At 40.3% G+C, this 21,073-nt stretch overlaps 1 protein-coding gene across 1 annotated transcript; it reads right to left on the bottom strand.

Annotated features, from left to right (window-relative positions):
* Positions 1-586: 586 nt before the first annotated feature.
* Positions 587-13,455, bottom strand: CRHBP (corticotropin releasing hormone binding protein; the record flags this gene model as incomplete). Its single annotated transcript, XM_083353164.1, has 7 exons — positions 13,326-13,455; positions 13,028-13,124; positions 8,553-8,710; positions 5,719-5,929; positions 4,128-4,276; positions 2,950-3,067; positions 587-735 (listed from the first exon to the last, which is right to left on the bottom strand). The coding sequence occupies exons 1-7, from the start codon at positions 13,401-13,403 to the stop codon at positions 587-589; spliced, it is 960 nt and encodes a 319-aa protein (XP_083209290.1). The 5' UTR covers positions 13,404-13,455.
* Between the last annotated feature and the right edge of the window lie 7,618 nt (positions 13,456-21,073).

The raw sequence follows: 21,073 nt of genomic DNA, 5'->3' as shown, positions 1-21,073 counted from the left end.
TGTATTTATTATGTTTAAACCAATAAAAGCAAGATCTTTTTTTCATGCTATAAATTTTTATTAAAAACTGAAAATACATTTGTTTAAATAAACTAACTGGCAATTAAATTTGTGCACTGTGATATTCCCTTATAAAACTGAAATGTCATTTCTCTCTATGGGAGTCTTTATATATTTGACAGCTAAAGAGGGAAAACTGCAAATTGAATTTAACAACGTTCTAAAATAAGTACCGGTACATACACTCTAATTTCAAAAAATTGTGCATGTATTTGAACATTTGTGGCCCTTCAAAAGAGGCACTCTGATGCAGCAACAACATATCACATTTGCAATCAATGGATGCAAGTATGCCTAGAGACAGCTTTTGGAATCTGTACAGATTTGTGTGTCTTGGATATATTAAATATTAAATACTCTTAAAGACAGGAAAAATACAATGTATTGCAAATGCTATGAGTAATACTGTTCTAATCATGTTCATGGAGATAATGATTTTATATGAAAAGTGCTTAAACAGCAGAAGTGTTTCACCAATTTAGCTGCTCAAAATTAATACGTTCCAGGAAGAGACTTGTCTGATATTTCAAATGCTTGAAAGACAATATTCATTCAGGCTGTTCTTTTCCTGTTCATATTGATCCAACTGGTAATATTCAAAGGTTACTTGATTGATATGCTTTCCACTTGAGACTAACCGCAGTACAGTGTTGTCACAGCCAATCTTCATTTGAGCTAGTCAAAGAGAAATAATTTAGATTGTATTTTAATTGCTTTAAAAAATCTATAGTTCTTAAACAACTTTAATGGATTGCACTGTTATATGCAGGACTCGTGTACAAATTTTCAAAAGGTATGCCTATATCATTACTTTATACCTTACTGCCCCTGTACAGAAAAAAATGATCTGTGTCTATGGATAAAAGCAACTTCCATCTTCATGCACTATTATGCATGAAGATTAGACATGTGTATGCTTCAGTGAATATTTGGACATATGATATCTAACAAGGCATCTTCTTTCCACATTAAAATGTACATTATTACAAAGAGGATTGCAAAAACCTTATTAATATACTAAATCACTACCAAAGAATGCCTTCACGCTGATTTCATTGATGGCTTCAAAAAAAAGGTTGAATATTTTTCCTATTCTGGATTCATTGCCTTTACCCTGAAATGGCCTAATCTGATCTCAGTAAGATCAGTGTATGACCAATTTAACTGATAATATAACATGACAACAATATACTGTTCTTTATAGGATCCCTGATCCCTAATAATTCTTGAGGCATTAATTCAAGACGCACTATCTTTATATCAAGTGTGTTTAATTTGTCTTCATTAACACCCATTAAACCAAATTTGAATGCACACCATAATATTTCATCATATGAACTATGTTGTACTTGATTTCCTGAAAAATAAAAATCGTTGTAACTACAAAAATAGCAGGAGAAGGCAGAAGCAACTGACAGTGAATGATGCTGAAAAGATTGTGAAGGTTTTTGTTCGTTTGAAGGAAAGTCGTTTACACTCAGCATCATTTACAACTCTCAGATAGAAAAGACTAAGCCTCACTAAGTTGCATAGAAGGGAAAAAATACCTTACTGTGAGGGTATTTAGCTGAGCTAGGTCTTCTCATGTCTTCATGCTGCGTACATTATAGTGTGCAATTGCATCTAGATTGAGAAGGAAGACTTTCAGGGCCATGAGGCCCTAAGAGCCATGGTAGGTGGGAGCAATAATACAAGGAGAATGAGGCTATACAGATTACTTGGGTATGGACATAAGTTGTTGTTTTTTTCTGGATAGTGGACAGAGTTTGCAGGAGATGGCATGTCTGTGGGTCTTAGTTTGTAATAAGCTACAATTGTTTTGTGTTTTCTGACTCAAAAAGGGATCAAATAATTTTTGGCAATTGTGATTAGACAGGATAGGCATGGAATAGCAAAAGAGATGTTTGGGGGCTGCATAAAGCCTGTGTACTTTCAAGTGGAGCAGTGTACTTTCAAGTGGAGCAGTGGGCTAATGCCTCCTTAAGTAACACCAGCTGCCTTCAATTAGTGCAGGTTCGCATACCACCAGGCTCAAGGTTGACTCAGCCTTCCAACCTTCCGAGGTAGGTAAAATGAGGACCCAGATTGTTGGGGGCAATTAAGCTGACTTTGTAATAATGCCGCTTGGGGTGTGTGTGTGTGAAAGCCCTAATAATCAGGCATATACATAGAATGAAGGCTACTGCTAAGCTTGTAAGCCGCCCTGAGTCTTCGGAGAAGGGCGGGATATAAATGGAATTAAAAAAAAAAGTTTCCCACTTTGCTGTATGGTATTTGTGAGACCATCTGCACATAGCAGTGATGACACTGACTTGATACCCACCTAGGGCTTGGTCGGCAGCTAAGCAAAACTCTTCACAAGATAAGACCTTTTTTTAAACACTCATTGCTAGTCTCCTGTATTAATCTCTGTCATGAAAAGAAATTTGTACAAAAATATCATTCCTTATTGCAAAGTCTTCATTCTTTAATGCAAAAAATGCATGACCTTCCACATGTTGTCTAGATTTGTTGCAAAAAAAAAAATTGGCAGTTGCAGTTGCAGTGCATCTGAAGCCATGAGCTTGATTAAACAGACCACAATGGCATAAATTAGAATGCAGGTAAATAGCAGAAAAGCTGTTTTTCTCTTCAATACACTTTGTCATGCTTTTTTTTAAACTAGAAAGCTGAAAAATCCCAAGCAATTGGTTTACATAATTACCTTTTTTATATCTATGATGTCTATACTGTAGTGCCAAAATCTGGATGTCTATTAGATGAAAACAAAGAAAATAGCCTTCCTCTTTGCTGCCCTCTAAAGGTTATCTGACATATTACAGATAGGATAGCCCTATTATATTACTTTGAGAAAATATTTGAACAAGAAGCATTAGCACAAGAGATTACCAGGGCCGCTGAAAGAATGGCAAAGATCAGCCAATGGAAGCATGTTGGAAGGATCTAACCCATTTCCTCCCAGCAACTCCATAAAATCTCCAGTGCCTCTGCAACCTGCAGTTGGTTTCTGTGTACAAGGAAAAGCAGAAGGACACGGAATCATGTTAAATAGATAAATTTAAAATGCAAGTTTATTTTAGTAAGTGAGATTTATAAGATTATGCAAAACAATAGTGTGTGTTTTAGTTTTGATTAATGAAGTTCCCTTTCAACCTTTCAAAGTAGTTCAGGGTAGAGTTGTAATCATCTTCACAGTCTCAAAATACTGAGAACACACAAAGATTGCGATAAGCCAAAGTGACTGTTATGAATTGTTTCTCTTTTGTCTGAGGTGGGGGGTGACAGGTTAGCAAAGTTCAGTTCGGCATTTTCTGAATTTTTGACATACCAAGCCCAAAAAGTTTGCCATTGCTGTTACGAGCAAGGGGATAGCGCAAAGATTGTCATTCAGATTCACCACACTCCCAGAGATCCTAGTTAAAATCAACTCACTTTTTCCACACAAAAGGGAATAAAAGAATCTGCTAGTTTCTATAAACATCATGCAAATGATTTAAATGAAATATCACATAAGGGCATAAAAATTCAAGAAGCTTTTTAAGATTTCTCTTTTTAAAAAGTTTTTGCTTCCCAGACGGATGGCTCTATTCTAAATGCAGAGTTCACGAGTGATAGAAGCTTTGGGAGCCAGGATGTAGTGAACGATGGCTGTCTTTGTCCCATTGGATTTTTAACCTAACATGAATAAGTGATAATTACGTAAACATCAGGCTAAGCCAAAACCAAATAACCACTTTATGAGTTTGTCCTGTATAGTAGCTAACGTTATTTACATTAAACTAGGAGATCTCCTCATATGCAAGAATATAGTTCAGAAAATGTCTGTGTCTCAGAAAACATTGTCTCCTTCTTTTTGACCTGGTGCCGAACAGGAGAATGTAATGTTCAAAATCCACAGATGGGTACTGCCTTCCAGAGTTAGTGTTAGACAAATGGTTCTGGCATAAAAATAAAGAGGCAAGGAACAAATAGAAAAAAAGGCCAGATGTGGCCACAAGGACTAGCAGGAAATCTGCTGAATCGTGTAACCCTGTAGCAGATATATAAGGAAGAAACTGACAACTCACCTTCAAGTGAAAGCCCTTCAGATGCCCCAGACTAAGATCAGATATTTTTATCAATATTGGGTAGATAATGGAAAAACTGCAGTTCCGATGCTGATGAGGAACAATCATTGTAAACCTTCCACTCGGAGTCTGGGAGATGATATTGCAAGCTTTAGTACAGGGGAAGATACAGAATTACTGAGTCACAATTGGTTCGCTAAAAAGGAATGCAGACTTTTTATCTGAGGTCTGGGCACCAACACAGATAAGATGCTAATCAGCTGGGCTGAGGTCTTCCAACAGTGTCTCCCATTCACAAATCAGGCATGAGTTTTTCAATTTAGGGTTGCAGATATAAGCACTGGAAGCAACAGAAAATAACCACTGCTATTTTACTGAAGTAATACTGAAGGTGCTATGTCATCTAGTAGGGAAAAAAATCCATAGTGGCAAATAGCTTCCAGTGTTCGTACCTAGGTGTTCTCAGCATCAAACCTAAATTGTCCCCACATTGGCAGGAAAGGAGAAAGGGGTGTGTGTTTTTGTTTGTTTTTTTTAAAAGTCAGTCAATTTGCCAACCTTTTTATGCCATGTAAATGCATCACCGCCCCGAGTCCCTTCAGAGAGGGGCGGTATATAAATCCAAATAAATAAATAAATAAATAAATAAATAAATAAAATAAATCCTCAACCCCACAAGGAAAACCAGACTCAAAAATCAGCCCCATATAAAGGCTAAAGCTACTTTTATTGAAAGTAGCTATATAAGAAAATCTACTTACTTTAAGCTTTCCTCATTTTAGTCTAATTTTAGGAAGGACAAACATTTTGTTGCTGCTTTTGTTAAATCATTTGTGGTCATTAATATTCATTCATTCATTCATTCATTCATTCATTCATTCATTCATTCAAATTCTATAGCTGCCCAACTCAACCCAATTCTCTTTGGTTTCTCTTTGCATGCTCTTATTGTACCTTCAGGGAAGATTCTATTATTTAATGAGACTTCAATCATTTCTAAATGCCTATGCCAAATCATCCCTAAGGGCCCTCTATTGTTATTTGATCATGGCCCAGCAGTCAGTACCTTTGCCCAGTTAAGTTGCAATACCTAGCCCAGTGGTTCTCAACCTTTTCTTCACTATGGACCCTCTTTAAATACCTTTTGTGGCCATGGATCATGGCCATGGACCCTCAAGACTTAATTCAATATTTAAATCATAACATTTCTTCAAACCTTCACAGACACCTTGTGATGACATCGCAGACCCCCCTCAGGTCTCCACAGACCAAAGATTGAGAGCTACTGACTTAGCCAATCATGGTTGTTCTTAAAAATGAAACAAAAAACAGAGGGGTGAACCTGGATAGTGTTTGAATAGGAGACTGCCAGAAAATTTCAGGGCTGGTAGAATAGACTAGGAAGTCGGAAAATTTTTAGAGAAGGCAACAGCATGCCTCTATTGTGGGCAAGAAAACATAGTCAAGCTGATTGAGCCTTTGATGTATCAGTACCTATACTATTCCTCTGTATCTGATCACAGCTTGGCTACATTGTTGTCCTTCTAAGAAATCACAGCCATTTCAGAAGATAAAATGAAAACAAGCTTACGGAAAAGATTAGGCTGCTTCTTTATTGTTAATGTGAATCCATTCCCTGCATCCTGAATCCTGAAGAAGATCATGGCAACATTCTGAGATGACCTGATGGTGGTCAGGCTAGGTCCAGCTTCACACAAATCTCTATACCTTTCAGAGGTGGGTAGAGGGTGATCCAAAGAGCTAGGAAACTTCTCACCCTTTAGAATCCAGCCATCAAAAACCTAGAGAGATGTAGGAGTACAGAAGAGAATTCTGATTTATATCAGGTATCCTCATCTTGATCCTTCCATATTTACTGAAACTGCAATTCCCAGACTGAGGATATTCTTCTGTCTCCAAAACCAAGACAATTTGTCTATTAAAGTAAATTCTTTGTTTATCATGTTTCATATTAAGTTTTAAATCCAAACATATTGTTCATAATTGGACTGATTGTTATTGTTCATATTACTGGTATTATTGGCATCTCATTATTGGGTTTTCATTAAATATGGATAAGAAAATGCATGTTTTCATTCTCAGATTATTCCTTTTAGTGAGTATAATACTAGTTAATGAAGTAAAAAGAGACTGACTCTTTTTATTCTAGAAAGAATGTCTTGTAGGCTGTGGACTTCTCTTATATCTCATGCCAATTCAAGAATTTCACCCAACTGCTGCACCCATGACTTGGCGTTAACATCTATTATAAGTCATCACTTCATGCACCAATAATAATTACTCTGACATTCTCTGCATTTTCTACTTCAGATGTTTTAATAATTGGGCTTAATTATGAAAGATGCATTTCTAAACCTGACATTTAAACTTGAGGCGGAGTGATCAATATGCAGTGTCACATAGATGCCGGTTCCCTTCACTCCAGCTCCAGAGACCAGGCATTCCTTTCAGCGGTCCTGATTCAAGCATTCTTGAGCTGAACAGCCAAATATGCACACACTCCAGTTGAGGTCCCTAAACTTTGGGAGCTAGAAAACACTTTTGGAATATTGAAACTTATGTTTCAGACATTCTCACAAAATGACTACCAAAAAGGAATGTGGTGAAAATACCAGGTATCACCCCTACACCTTCCAGACAATCTTTCACCGACCAATTTAATTCTGATTTCTGGCACCCAGGTAGAGAAGCAAAACTCTGGGCTATGGCCATCTATCATGTTTTCTTTGAATTCCCCCAGGGCCCATATGAAATCCAGTGGTATTCTTGGAGATAAAAACTATTCAACTATCATTTGGCTTTGCAGAGTGGTAATTTTACACTTAAAGGTGAATAAAAATGATTGCTTTTTGTTCTAATCATCCCTTTGTTCTTCAAATAAACATGCGAGATCCTTCATGTTCCAGATCCAAGGGAAATAAAATGTTCACATTACATGAAGTCAAAGAAACAAATGTTTTGACCTCAGTGTTAATTATATTACTAATAAATTCCATTTAAAGACAAGGCAGACAATTGATTTTCAAGCAATAAATGCATGGTGTACAGTGGTTATCTGTGATGGAATGTAGTAGAAGGGATTCCCAGGTGGGAGGGGATGCATTAAAAAAGAACCCAGTCCAGATATTATGTGTGAAAGAAAGAAGGTGAAGTCCCTCCATCATCATCATCATCATCATCATAATTTTATTTATATACCGCCCTTCTCCCGAAGGACTCAGGGCGGTGAACAGGGCAGACATATAAAAATACAAAAATACAAAAGTTAAAAAGAATTAAACATGCCCAAGCTAAAAACAGTAAATACATATATTAAAAATGACAATAAAAACCCAACCCATCCCCCATCAGGCCAAGCCGGCTTGTTCAAATAAATGTGTCTTCATATTGCGACGGAAGGAGCGAAGGTTGGGTGCCATCCGGAGCTCAACCGGCAACCGATTCCATAACTCCTGGGCACCCACAGAGAAGGACCTCCCCCTGGGGGCCACCAATCGACATTCTCCGATCGGTGGCACCCTGAGGAGGCCCTCTCTGTGGGAGCGCACAGGGCAGAGGGAAGTTGATGCCGGCAGCAGGTGCTCCCTAAGGTACTCCGGACCCATGACATGTAGGGCCTTAAACACCATTACCAGTACTTTGAATCTCACCCGGAAGTTGTAGTTTTCAGAGTATATGGTAAATGCAGGTAGTAGAGAGCTTCAGTTTGGCAAGATTCTGTCTATAGGTGTGGAAACAATAAAGAACTCAGCTTGGAAGACTCATGTGTCATTCTTGGGTTTGGAGCCTTACGTAATAGGTTGGACTTCACTTCAGGGTTATGTTTTTTGCAATACTTTAAACTCTGACCAATGTATAAAGTATTATGATAAATTTATAGTATCTTTCCCATAACCATATCTTCTGTGGGCTATCAGTTTCCTTCTTTATTTCTGTGTTTATTGCCTGCAGAAGTTCTAACAATATTTTGTTGAATATTTTATCTCTAGATATTTAAATACTTAATTTCATTATTAAAAGTAAAATATTCCCTACTGAATCTCAAACCTATGAAAGACATTGTGGTAGAATGATTGAGGGTTGAGCTACAACTGATGAGTCTAAATTTCTACCCAGCCACAACTGCTAGTCTACCTGGCAAGCTTGCTGCTAGAAGAAAATGGAAAAAGGGAAAGTGTGGGTATGCTTGAAAACAAGATGAAAGTGGAATGAATAAAAAATAAAATAAAATTTATGGTGCTAAATAGCACGGCGACCAGAATCGTTACCTTCTCTTTTGATTTTTTGACTTTACTAGTGCCAAATATATCCTGTTTTTTTATATAAAAGAAAAGTTAACTTGTGGTGTGAATTCCTTCACCTCTGTCTGATACAGCAACTGTCAGTCTGTGGACAACCTCATACCTTCAAGACGTCTCCAGCTTGACAGTCAATGTTGACAAAATCAAAATCTATGCTGATGAACTCCTCTGGTTCTCCTATGAAGAATGTAGCACAATGCATCTGGGGTTGGTCTGTGGTGAAGGTGAACTGCCCTTCTATACTTAGCATGTCAAGACATCCTGCAGATGAGAGCAGATACAAGTCAATTCTTGCAGATGAGAGTAGATGCAAGTCAATTCTTAGGGGAGGAAGCTCTTTTCCCATGTTAGATTCAGGGGCAGGGAATATTGAAGAGAGAAGCTACAGTAGGTGCATGCAAAATGAAAGACAATTATGTATTTGACATTATTGAAAGAATCCCAGCTTTTAATAATCTTTAAAAATACACATGTAATCAGTGGTGGGATTCAAATATGTGAACAACCAGTTCTCTGTGTGGATGCCGCTTCTGGAAGTCCATTCTGGGCCTGGGCAACAATAAATTAGTTACCGGTTCTGCCCAAGTGGTGCGGACCAGCTGAATCCCACCACTGCATGTAATCTTCCAAAATCACACAATATAAAAAGGATTAACATAATAATTTTAGGCTCATATTATAAAAAGAGAAGCCAGCAGCTAAGTAATTCCTAGGTTAAGGCGCTTTTACATGCATTACTAAAAACAAGATACATGTAACTCACAAATGTGCTAATTATATGCGAATGTCCCTTTTAGGGAAAGGCCATCATTCTCAGCATGCTGTTTAATTTTTAAGCAGATTATACATTCAATCCCTGGCACACAGAGCTATAGAAGAGTCAGAAAGAAATCTTGGAAAGTTACATCCAGATTCTCTGGTCAGGTGAGGGAGCTCCCAGATTGCTTAATTATGCCTCCAAACTGGTGAAATCAGTTTCTGCCATTTGGATGCAATAAAACATACAAAACTGCATTGTAAGCCTTAAAAGAAACACTCTCCAAATCCAGAAACAAGTGGAGAATATGTGCAGAACCATATTATTCTCCCAATCACTACCTTTGCAAATCTCAGCCTCCTACCTTCACCCCAGTCATTAGGACTCCAGACTCAAATTTTTTCCATTTCCTATGCCTTCTTCCTAGTTTTTACTGTCATTTTTAAAACTCATCAGACAAAACCCTTCCCTTCTCCATCGGGGTTTGAAAGTTCATGTGAGGAGAGTCAGGGGGACACAATCCATATTTCCAGCCCATTATCAGGGAAAAAAAGTCTAAGCTCTACAGTTGTATTATGCCTTTATTAGGATTAATTAAAATGACATAAAAGAATGTGCAAAAGCTTTTGGGGTTTTCTTACATTGAGCTTGATGCTACCAAAAAGCAGGATAGAAAAGCAAGAAAATCCAAATTCTACAGCTCTGAGCTTACATAAATACTCAGACTCTTAAAATGTCAATTGGGGGCTAAAGGCATTAATTACCAAAAGTTGCAACTGATGTCAGCCTTTGACTATCATTCAAGATCAAATGGTTTTTCTCAATTCTGGAACCACAAGTCCCCAAGCTCACAGGCTCCTGGCTCAGAAGAGAAGTGGGGGAGGGGGGAGGGATCTTGAATTTACATCTTGGAAATGACTGATTGAATGATTGTGTGCCATCAAGTCTGGCTCTTCCAAATTCTTCTCAAAAGGATATACAATTATAAATGTATCTACACAATGTGCAAATTGGCACAGCATTTATACAGCATTTTTGAGAGTGCCTGGTGGGCTACTCTGGATAGGTTTTCCAAAAATAATTCTACAATTATTTCCCTGTATAAATGGAGAAGGCCAGCAAGAATACATGGCTTAAAGCTATATGAGATTTGAACTGTGGCTGTCTTGTTCTTCTTCATGGAAGAAACAGGAGGAAGTTTCTTTTCCTCACATTCTCATTTTGCTCTTATTAACATAAACAATAAGATAGAAAGTAGAAGACACAAATACTTCCCATTCATACTTGTAGCATTCGAGTGAGTAGGACGAGGATGAAAGCAACCATGCACTGCAGACTCCATCCCTTTTTGTACATGCATTATTACTGTATAGCACATTCACATACTAATGGGGTGGAACTTGCAGTACAAGGCTGCTTTTGTCAGAAAAATATAAGAAAAGCTCCTGCAGATAATGCTCCAATGCTATCTCCACTGCTGAATCCTTTCCTACCTCCTTTACCTCTATTTCAAATCACTGCAAGTATCTGTCATCCAGCCAGAATTTATTGGATTTTCCAACACGGGACAGGATAGGCAAAAGGAAAACAAAAAGCGTTACTTCAACATGAAGCAGATAAAATGACTTAAGCTTATCTCACTTGTGGGCTGGGAATGGGATGAAGGCAACACTGTGGAAACACATCAGAATGCATAAATTGCTTCTGCGTTTTTTTGTGCCATGGAAGGTGCCAGTAGAGAAAGCCCTGAAGTAGGTAATGTTACACTCCTGCAACAGCAGGCAAACTGTACTTCCTTTCCACCCCTTATCCAGAAGATTTTAAAGTCTGCATTCTGTTATTCATGAAAAACAGACATGGGAAAAGTACCATGTATCAGTGATAGCGTGGATTCATACATTATGATAAGTCGTGGTTTGTTTAATCACAACTGCTACACTCCACAATTAGCTGAGTTTAACCAATGTGCTAAGCCATAAAATGTGATATACAAACTACAATGGCATATTCATATAATACACCAAGCCAAAGTCACACAAACTGTATTGTGATTTAGTACTGTGTGTACATGTTGCATGTATTAGTGTCTCTGTTTAATCCCTGAGATGCCAGTTAAAAGGATGAAACAGAGGTATTGTAAAGAAACAGAGGGGATGTCAACAGAGATGAGCCTTTGGAGAATAACCAACACCCATGAGAGTGAACTGTGTTTGGCTACATGGCATAAGGTAGCTTTCTCTGTCTTAGAGTTAATTTTGATAGCCAGTGAAACTTTTCACTGCATTTCTGCAGTCCTTTTCTCTTGCAACTCACCTTATTCTGAACCTCATATTTTCTGTATTTCTTCCCCTTGTGCCAACCGCTTCCCTTCTTGTTGCACTGCTAAACAAAGTTATTGAGCCAGGAATCAAAATTGCCTTCATGCTTCACTGCCATTTCCTTTTTAGCATAGGACAAGGAGCTCCTCTCAGGTCCTTGCCCTAACCCTCCCTGAAAAGCATTGCTTCTGGCATCCTTCCCCATCTTAGAGCTTTGCAGCTGAGTGGTGCAGACATTCGGGAGACTGAAATCCCACACCTGCAGAGGGCATCTGGGCAAAGATGGCTTGGAATTTTGGTCCCAGGAGAGAGTCTCCCCTTAATTTGAACACAGGGTCAGGAGCAAGCTTTGGAATCTGCCCCAGTGTGCAGGCTCATCACTGGCATGTATTTAGTCATGAGGAAGGAGACCACAAGTGAAAACATATTTAAAGTTATCTCCTTTCAACTCCAAAGAGCCAACTGATGTCTCCTAGGAAGTTGGAACCATTCTCAGTGCACAAGTGAGACAACCACAAGTTATGCAGGGCTGTTCTTTTCCTTCCCTTAGGCAACCAGTACAGCATTGCTACCCAGCCCAACTTTTTCTCCTATCATATCTCCTCTTCTGTTGTATCTTCCTCCACTGGTGGAAACTCCACTGAAAAGAAAACTTCATAAAGTTATTTTCTCTCGTCTAGCTTCAGATGTTATCCACGTTCTCCAGGTACAACCAGTGGCCTGGATTGTCCGAAAGACATCAGACTGGAGAAGGTTCAACTACTCCCTCAGTCACAAGCATCCTCTGCTATTCCCCCCCATCCAGCCATCTGAATAAACCCACCATAAACTTTTTTCTTTCTTTTTGGCTGGCAATTTCAAGAGCACAGATGTCACATTATTATCTGCCTCTGAGATCACTTATTCAAAACTTATTTCGGCAATATACCCCACAAAAAGGAAGCTATGGTCCCCCCCTTTCCAGGCGACGTTGGCAACAGAGATACAGTACGGGAGGTGGAACGCCATACATAGAAGGCGAAGCATTTGGTGGCTTTGGGAAAGTTTTCCGCTCCAGCCGATCGCTCTGGAAAAGCCCTCCGCGCAGACGCTCCACAGCTTGTCCGATGTTCACTCTTACCGAAACGGGCGTTTAGAAAAGGCTCCGGGACGATTTCCCGTCGTTTCTCGCGTGCGAGAAGCCGTCCCTGCCTAAATTTCACCGCACCCGGTAACCTCTGAGGCAACACACCGGGTTCCCGTTTTCATTCTAGGGTTGGGATCAAGGTCACTTGAACTCAAGTCTAACCTTTCAGGACAGGTCGCGGCGGGCGGAGATCGTAGCCGCCGCGCCTTCTGACTCAACAGCTTCCCCCCCCCCCCGTTCCCATCACCCTCGAACATCTACCGGGGACGCCATCCCGACCGGCTTCTTCCCTTCCACCTCTTCCGCGAACCCCTCAACTCCCTTCCCCTCCGCCCGAGCTCGCCCGCAACTTCGCCACGCCGCCGGAAGAAACTCACGCAGCTCCCGACGGTAGATCTGCTCGCCGGAGAGTTGCCTTTTCAGCTCCTGGTTGAACAGAAGGGCCGGCCCGTCCGCGAAGGCGCCCTCCCTCCCCTGGAGACACAAAAGAAAGGGGGGCTCCGAGGGGGGGCCGCAGAGGGGGCCAGCCGGACCCTCGCCCTTAAAGGCTCTTGGCGCAACCGCCCACCCCCCCCCTCCCCGGTTGCGCCAAGAGTACAGTGGCCACCCCGGGGTGGAAGGGGGCCGGGCGGAGAACGGGGAGGGGGGGCAGCGGGACGCCCGCTCTTCGCTCACCTCCAAGAACCTGCTCTCCCCTCCGAGAGCGGCCCAGAAGATCAGGGCCAGCTGGCAGCGCCGGAATCCGACAGCCATGTCCGACAGCCTTTGCACCGCGGCGGGCGGAGACGGGTAGGAGCGGCGGGAGCGGCGCCTCTTCTGGGGCTGCCTCTTCGTCGGCTTTCCCGGACGGGTCCCTTTTATAGAGCTTTGGCAGAGGGGAGGCAGCGGGTCCCCCCGAGAGGGTAACCCATGGTTACTGGATCTCTGCCAGGGAGGCGAGGAGTGCGCAGTGATGACGGGGACCCCAAATCCGCAGCTGCACTCGTGCCCCGCTGCTGGCGCGGTCCACTCAACGCTCAGAGCCCCCCCCCCTCCCCACTCGAAAGCTCTTTGCCCCTTTTGCAATTCGCCCTTTTGGAAGAAAGCCACCCCACCCCACCCCACCCACCCCCGCGCAACCAACGACTAATTATAATATTGGGTCCTTTCCCCCCCCCCCCCCGGAGGTGGAGGCGAGAAAGGAGGCAGAGTTCAGTGTTCAAAACTGTTCTGTGTTTCTGTTCCGAGTGAACTCCTAGCACGTTCTGAGCCAGGATAAAAAAAACAGAAATCAGATCTGGGGGAGAGCTTTTGTTCAGATTAAATCCTGTTTTCCAGAGGAACAGATTTTAGAGTGAGAAGGGAATTTTACTTCATTCCTTCATTCCTTCATTCATTCATATGGCTCAGTGGCCTGAAAGTGTTTGGATGGGATGGAAAGACTGGCTCAATCCTGACAAGACTGTTTGCCCTCCTTCTCATTTCAGGGACAGGGATATTTTTTATTATTGGGCTTTTTAAAAAGTGGACTGACTGGTCTATCAGACAAAACTTCAAGTCTTCATGTTCTCTATTTTTTTTAAAAAAAGTTATTTTTATTAGAACAGCTACAGTAACAGAACCTTGCCAGTCTATGCTTCCCTTTCTCCCTCCTATTATGAGAATATGGGAAGGAAGGCTGTCTGAGGTATTTTCATAAACTATTTTTTGATCTGGACTCAAGGTTTATTTCTCAGTAGCAGATCTTCCCTCAGACTTTTAAGGCCATCCTGTTTACTCAATACAGATTGAAAGTAGACCCACCTCACTTCTTCCAGCTGAGATGTTCTGCTGATTTACAAGCGGTACTTATAACTGACTTAATCTGCTGAAAAGCTAATGCCAACAGAACTGAACAATGTCAGCCAAAGAGCCAGAAAGTGGTGATTAAGGGGAAGGTCAAGAAAGCATCCTTGTTAGACCAGAGCCAAACCGCAGCCAGCCTACTGTAGAGTTTCCTGGCTGAAGGTGATCCTTCAGGAAGGTTTGCCTGGTGCGCCAGTTGCGACCCTATCTGGACCGAGATGCCCTACGCACAGTCACTCACGCGCTCGTGACCTCCCGTTTAGACTACTGCAACGCTCTCTACATGGGGCTGCTCTTGAGGACCACTCGGAGGCTTCAGCTGGTGCAGAATGCGGCCGTGCGAGTCGTGATGGGGGTTTCCCGATACTCCCATGTAACACCTCTACTCCGCGAGCTGCATTGGCTCCCGGTTGCCGTCCAGGTGAGATTCAAGGTGCTGGTGATGACCTATGAAGCCCTAAATGGCGAGGGTCCGTGATATCTGAGGGAACACCTGCTGCCGGCATCAAGCTTCCTTCGTCCTGTGTGCTCCCACAGGGAGGGTCTTCTCAGGGTACCGCCGGTAAGAGATTGCCGGCGGATAACACCCAGGGGTAGGGCCTTCTCAGTGGGTGCGCCTGCCCTTTGGAACCAGCTGCCAGTGGAGCTTAGGACTGCCCCCGACCTCCGTTCATTTCGCCGGGACCTGAAGACCTGGCTCTTCGAGCTCTCTGGCCCAGGCTGGAATTTTAATTTTAATTTTAACTGGGGTTTTTATTTGTTCAGGGATTGATATAATTTTTTAAAATTGTTTTTAACTTTTGTATTTTTCGTTTTAATCACCCTGTAAACTGCCCTGAGTCCTTCGGGAAAGGGCGGTATATAAATATAATAAAATAAATAAATAAATAAATCCTTTTAATAAATTCAAGGAATGTCCTGAAAATATTGCCCTCTTGCGCATGATCTGGCCAGGGGATGCTTGAATTCAACACAGTCTCATGCCAGTTCATACGGCTATTATTTGCCTTTGTAGTTACTTAAGATAGAGATGCAGTTCTGTGGCCTAGTGTATACTACAAGCACCCTCTTACCCTTTGTCTAATCTGTTTAACTGTTAAACTTCTATTTTGCTAAATGACTGAATATTTCTTGGCAAGCTGAAACCTACATAAAATATATAAGCAAAACATTTAAGCAATAACACCATGCAATAAATTATATTACTCAATCTGATTTATTACATTGTGTTATTGCTTTAATATTTTAAGCGCAGGATTCTACATAAAGTAAAACAATTTCATCTTAAGATCCAAATGTCTGGTGGAAGTGACTTTTTGTCATTTTGTCACTGTAACAGCACTTTCTTTATTACTAACAACCTATTAAATACACGTATATCACACATACATGCACGCAGGTATGCATGTAGGTACACATACACACACACAGCGTTTGATTGGAATTTATTCTTAGAGGTGCACATTCAGCAGCAGAGTTGCAGCTGAATCTAAAATTGCTAAAATGGTTAAGGCACCATCTGGGCTTCTATCACTACGAGCAAAAAAGCAATTTGTAAGAAGAATATACTTTTATACATTGCTTTATTATTATAGTGCTACTCTTATCATAAATGCTGGTGTGTGCTGAATGGAGACAGCCAGCAATGGACTAGTCTTGGCAATTCCTGTATTCTGTTGAATAATCATTTAAATCTTACTGCTATTCTAAAATGATCTGATTAATTCCAGTTTCACCTTTTTAATGGGACCATCATTTTGATTCTTGGGAGACTTGTTTCAGGATTTGCATTATGTATCCTTTCAAAAATGCCATCCAGACAAATCTTGAAGCATATTCAGAGACCTGGCCAAGGTCAACGTCTGCTTTCAGCCATACAAGTTCATTGGGAAAGTGGACGTTTTATCTCTCTTGACCCCACTCTACTCACAGGGTGTTATTCTGGGTAGAAATAAATAAAATGTAGAAAAGTGAGTTTGGATAGCTATAACACACTGACCCAAACAAGTAGAATGCACTGGAATTACTTTCACGGCTCCAGAGGGCCCTTGCAGAAATCAGCAGATACCACAAGCTAAATGGAAAAAGCTGAAATAGAATGTAAGACACTCCATAAATTGCCAATGACCCACAATCTTTCATTATAAGGCTCTTTATGAGCTAAAAGTTACATTTATTTTGTAAAATGCAAATAAAGATTTTGAAATAGAATACTATGTTGAATATATTAAAGTGGAAAACCCATTTAAATTACAGCAAATTATTAATAGATTAGCTGAATGGAGGAGATACAAAATGATGCCCACATTTACGTTAAGAAAAAAAACTTTGAGGCACATATGCCTTAGCTCATGGATGGCAAGATCTAAAAAGTTGTCTAGTTATTGCTTACAAAGGATAAAAAAATAATGTATTGTGAGGAAGGGCCCTCAAGTTTCATTCTGCTCTGTTTTTCTCAACTTTTTTGTATGGAATATAATTCAGCTGTTTTACTTTCTGTGATTAAATATCAGAAAAATAACCACTATTTTTATTTTATATTATATATCAGACACCACAGTTATGATCTACTTTGCCCATGTTTCAGCAGTAGCTAAAAAAAATCATCATTTCTTTCTCTTTGCTCTATAAATTCTTGATGTTTTAGTGAACCAATTTTAGTGAATTTTTATTTGAAAGTAATTTTGTAGGGGGCTTGATGTTTTTCCTAGATTATCCCTACACTCAAAATCCTACAGCTAAATTCAGCTGATTTACTTTTGGCTGAGTAGTGGCAAGCTCAAATTCCAAAATCTCATTTTTGTGGTTTGTGACACTGGAGCTCAGCAGTTTAAGCTCCAAGATGGCCAGTTTACCATGGGCAGAAGGTCCTTCAAATTCCCATCTTTCAGATCTTTGCCTCAAACATGGTCTTGCACTAGACTTTAGGCAGTTCTTACAGGCTTTTTTTTCACACACACAACAACCCCTGAAAGATTCAGGCAGTGGAGCAATGAGGACCAGCTGGAAACCAATTCTGGCAATCTTTTATTGGTCATTCTTTTATTGGCCTGCAGCCAAACCTTCAAGGAGCATCTAAGAGGTGCTTTCCTCTCTCATTCCTGGGTCATCCAATAATAATAATAATAATAAAATATCTCTAGTTATGGTCAGATAAAAGCAACTTCACTAATTTAATGAGCAAAACAGTAACCATGCAGATATACAGATGGTATTAGGCAGGTACAAGAATAATTTTCAGTCAATAAACTATTTAAATCAGTGGGATGGAAACTTGCTCAGAACACTGTCTTTAAACATACAGTACATTTCAAGAGGACAGTAATACTTAAACCAATTTTCTCCAATTCTTGCAAATAATGCCTACAGCAAAAATGTCTTTGTAAATCTCATATACGTTCCTTCCTACTCTTCTTCACTAATTTCTTCATGATATTTAATCCTTCTTCTCAGCCTGGATAGCCTCCTTCTGAATTTGATCTGTTTCTTCTCAGTTCTCTAAACCTTCCCCTACTGATCCACAGGATCACTCCCTCTCTGATGAAACTGCCAGCCCATCTTCTAGATCTAAGCAAATTGCCTCTCTCCTCTTCTTCTTGTGCTTTTTTCCTTTATCTCTGACTGACTCAAAATCATCCTTACTCCCTTTCTCTTTGTTTGGCTTCCAAGTTAACTTCTTATTCTTTCTAACCATACCTCCAAGCTAAGCCTTTTCTTCTGTGTGTGTGTGTGTGTGTGTGTGTGTGTGTGTGTGTCTGTCTGTCTGTCTGTCTGTCTGTCTGTCTGTCTGTCTGTATGTCTGTGGACCCCTGTCTATGCCTGAGACTACACCCATAGTTTCAAAGTCTTTTCAACAGAAACGAATATATATAGCTCAGGGCTGAACTGTGGGATTCTTGTGCTATTGAGTGTGGGATTTGCTCCCTGTTTACATACACTAGCTTATCCTGCCAGTTAGTCTCTCTCTCTCTCTCTCTCTCTCTCTCTCTCTGTGTGTGTGTGTGTGTGTGTGTGTTTTCTCCTTGACAGTTCTTTGATTAGGGTACTGTTTTCTGCTTGATTATTTGTCTGTTGTTAATCTCTGCTTATCTAGGTGTTGAAGAGAATCTGTTCTGATCTTTTGTTTCCTTCTTAGCTTTTTTATTGTCTCTTTTGAATGGTGTGTAAATATGGTTTATCTCTAAGTTCTATTGATGGCTGATTTGTCTAAATGCCATCAGTCTTCTATACCTTACATAAAAAACACTTATCAAAGTCTTTTATATCTCCCCTAATTGAAAAGTTTCATTTCCTACAGGTGTCCAGTTCTGACTTCTTTATTGATTCTGCTCCCTCTGACAAGTAGATGTTCCTCTTTCTCGCTATGTGGCTTAGCATCCCCAAAGACCCCATTTCTTTTCTTTCTGATTTCTTCCATTTACAGGCTGTGCAATCAGATCCCTCATGTTAACTTCCTTACATCTCCTGGAAAAATTCTGCCAGTTTGCACCATAATTTGGCTTTTTTATTTATTTCTCTACTTTTCTGCAACCAACTGGACTATATTGGCATTAAAACAGCTTTTAAAAATTAATATGAGAGCCTTGCAAAGAAGGTTGGGTGATTTTGCTAAACTAAGAACCTCACTATCTTTTCAATACCAACATTACACTACCCTGTATTTTTCTTTCTTATTGCAATACAATTATATGAAGTAAGATTTTTAAATATATTAATATAAAAATTATATCCCTCTGAAATTACAGTACTTAAGAAATTGACTAATTTGAAATACAAAGAGACTCGAAAGGTGTAACAGTGTTGGTGAGAGCTTGTTTCTATAAAGGAAAGTCAATTTTTTAATTTCCTTCAGTCTCAATAATTGTCCCAACTCTTTGTGATTTTTGAGTGTCCTCCAACCACCTTGTCTCTTGCTGGCTTGTGATAATATACGGAAAGCCAGAGATTCACAAAGAATCTAAATGCTAGGATTTAAGAGTTTGAACAACATTCAACTTGTAAATCTTGTAAATTAACCTCCATCTGCCCAAGGTACAACTTGTCATTTATTGACCTTCATCCAGCCAATTATTTTTTAATGTAAGTGAAGGTGGAAATCATCTGAGGCTGATGTTAAATTTTATTGCAGACTGTTAAGATCAGAAAAACTAATTTATTCTCAAATAAAGCCATTTATACTATGTAAAAATATAAATGTAATTAAATGTTAAATATAAATAATAATAAACAACCTTTATTGTCAAAGTACAACATGTGTACATTGAGAATAGCTGAGCCTCCCCCCCCCCGTGCTCCCTCCCCCCAACACACAGTGACAACAAACCCTCCATCCCACCACACTATGTGAACCAACAACACCACACACCGGCCTCCCAAGTCAATTCTGCATAAGATTATGTCCCATTTAAAAGCCTAACAGCTACAATACTCAAAGTTTTGGGTGGAGAGAAAAACTGAAACAGACAGATAAAGGTAATTCTCTCCTTTGTTGAACTCAGTTTGGTGAATAGATGTCCACGTTCATGTGGCCTGGGTCCGGGATATCTGAGGGAACACCTGCTGCCGGCATCAAACGCCCTTCGCCCAGTGCGCTCCCACAGGGAGGGTCTGCTCAGGGTCCCGCCGGTAAGAGACTGCCGGCGGGTGACACCCAGGGATAGGGCCTTCTCGGTGGGAGCGCCTGCCCTCTGGAACCAGCTGCCAGTGGAGCTGAGAACTGCCCCCGACCTTCGATCATTCCGCCGGGGCCTGAAGACCTGGCTCTTCGAGCTCTCGGGCCCAGACTGAGGAGGAATTTTTAATTTGGGGTTCTTTTTAACTGACTACAGGGTTAATTTAATATTTTTTAATTTGGTTCTTAATTTTTGTATTTTGGATTTTTAATTCCCTGTAAACCGCCCTGAGTCCTCAGGGAATAGGGCGGTATATAAATATAACTAAATAAATAAATAAATAAATAAAAATTTACATGGCAATAAGGTAGAGAAGATTTAGTCACTGTCCTCTTCTGGGATTCTTTTTTTTTTCTTTGTTTTACTTCCCAGTTTACTGTACAGGCTGGGATTTCTGAATGGTCCCTCCCTACCCCCACCCCCAATTATTAACCAGGGGACAATCTAGTTCTTATTTGATTATACTGTGGCTTACGATCCACCTTCCTGAAATGATATTCAATGAAAACTACTATAGAAAATTAATTATATCATTTATTTCTACTTTTGTATTGCTGTCTGCAAATGGGTTGTCTTCACTCATTGAAGATGCTCTTGTTAATAAATTGGCATAGAAATAGGAGAAACAGAAAAAAATAGGATCCTCCCCCCAATTGAAACTAACATCTGCAAGAATGACAAATTAAGAGAAATAAATCTGATATGTTTTCATATTCCTAAATGAGACTGATCACTAAAAAATACATACCGGTAAGTATTTTCCTGGACATTGTTCAGAAATAGTGTATGGTCTCCTGCTTGGGCTGGGGGTTGGACTAGATGACCTACAAGGTCCCTTCCAACTCTTGTTATTCTCTTATTTAATCTCATCCAGTGGCATAGCGTGGGTTGTCAGCACCTGGGGCAAGGCAAGTAATTTGCGCCCCC

Source organism: Vipera ursinii (assembly GCF_947247035.1).
Source record: "Vipera ursinii genome assembly, chromosome: 2".
NCBI classification, from domain to species: domain Eukaryota; kingdom Metazoa; phylum Chordata; class Lepidosauria; order Squamata; family Viperidae; genus Vipera; species Vipera ursinii.
Note: the sequence above shows the minus strand (reverse complement) of the source record. Positions and strands in the feature narration are given on the sequence as shown.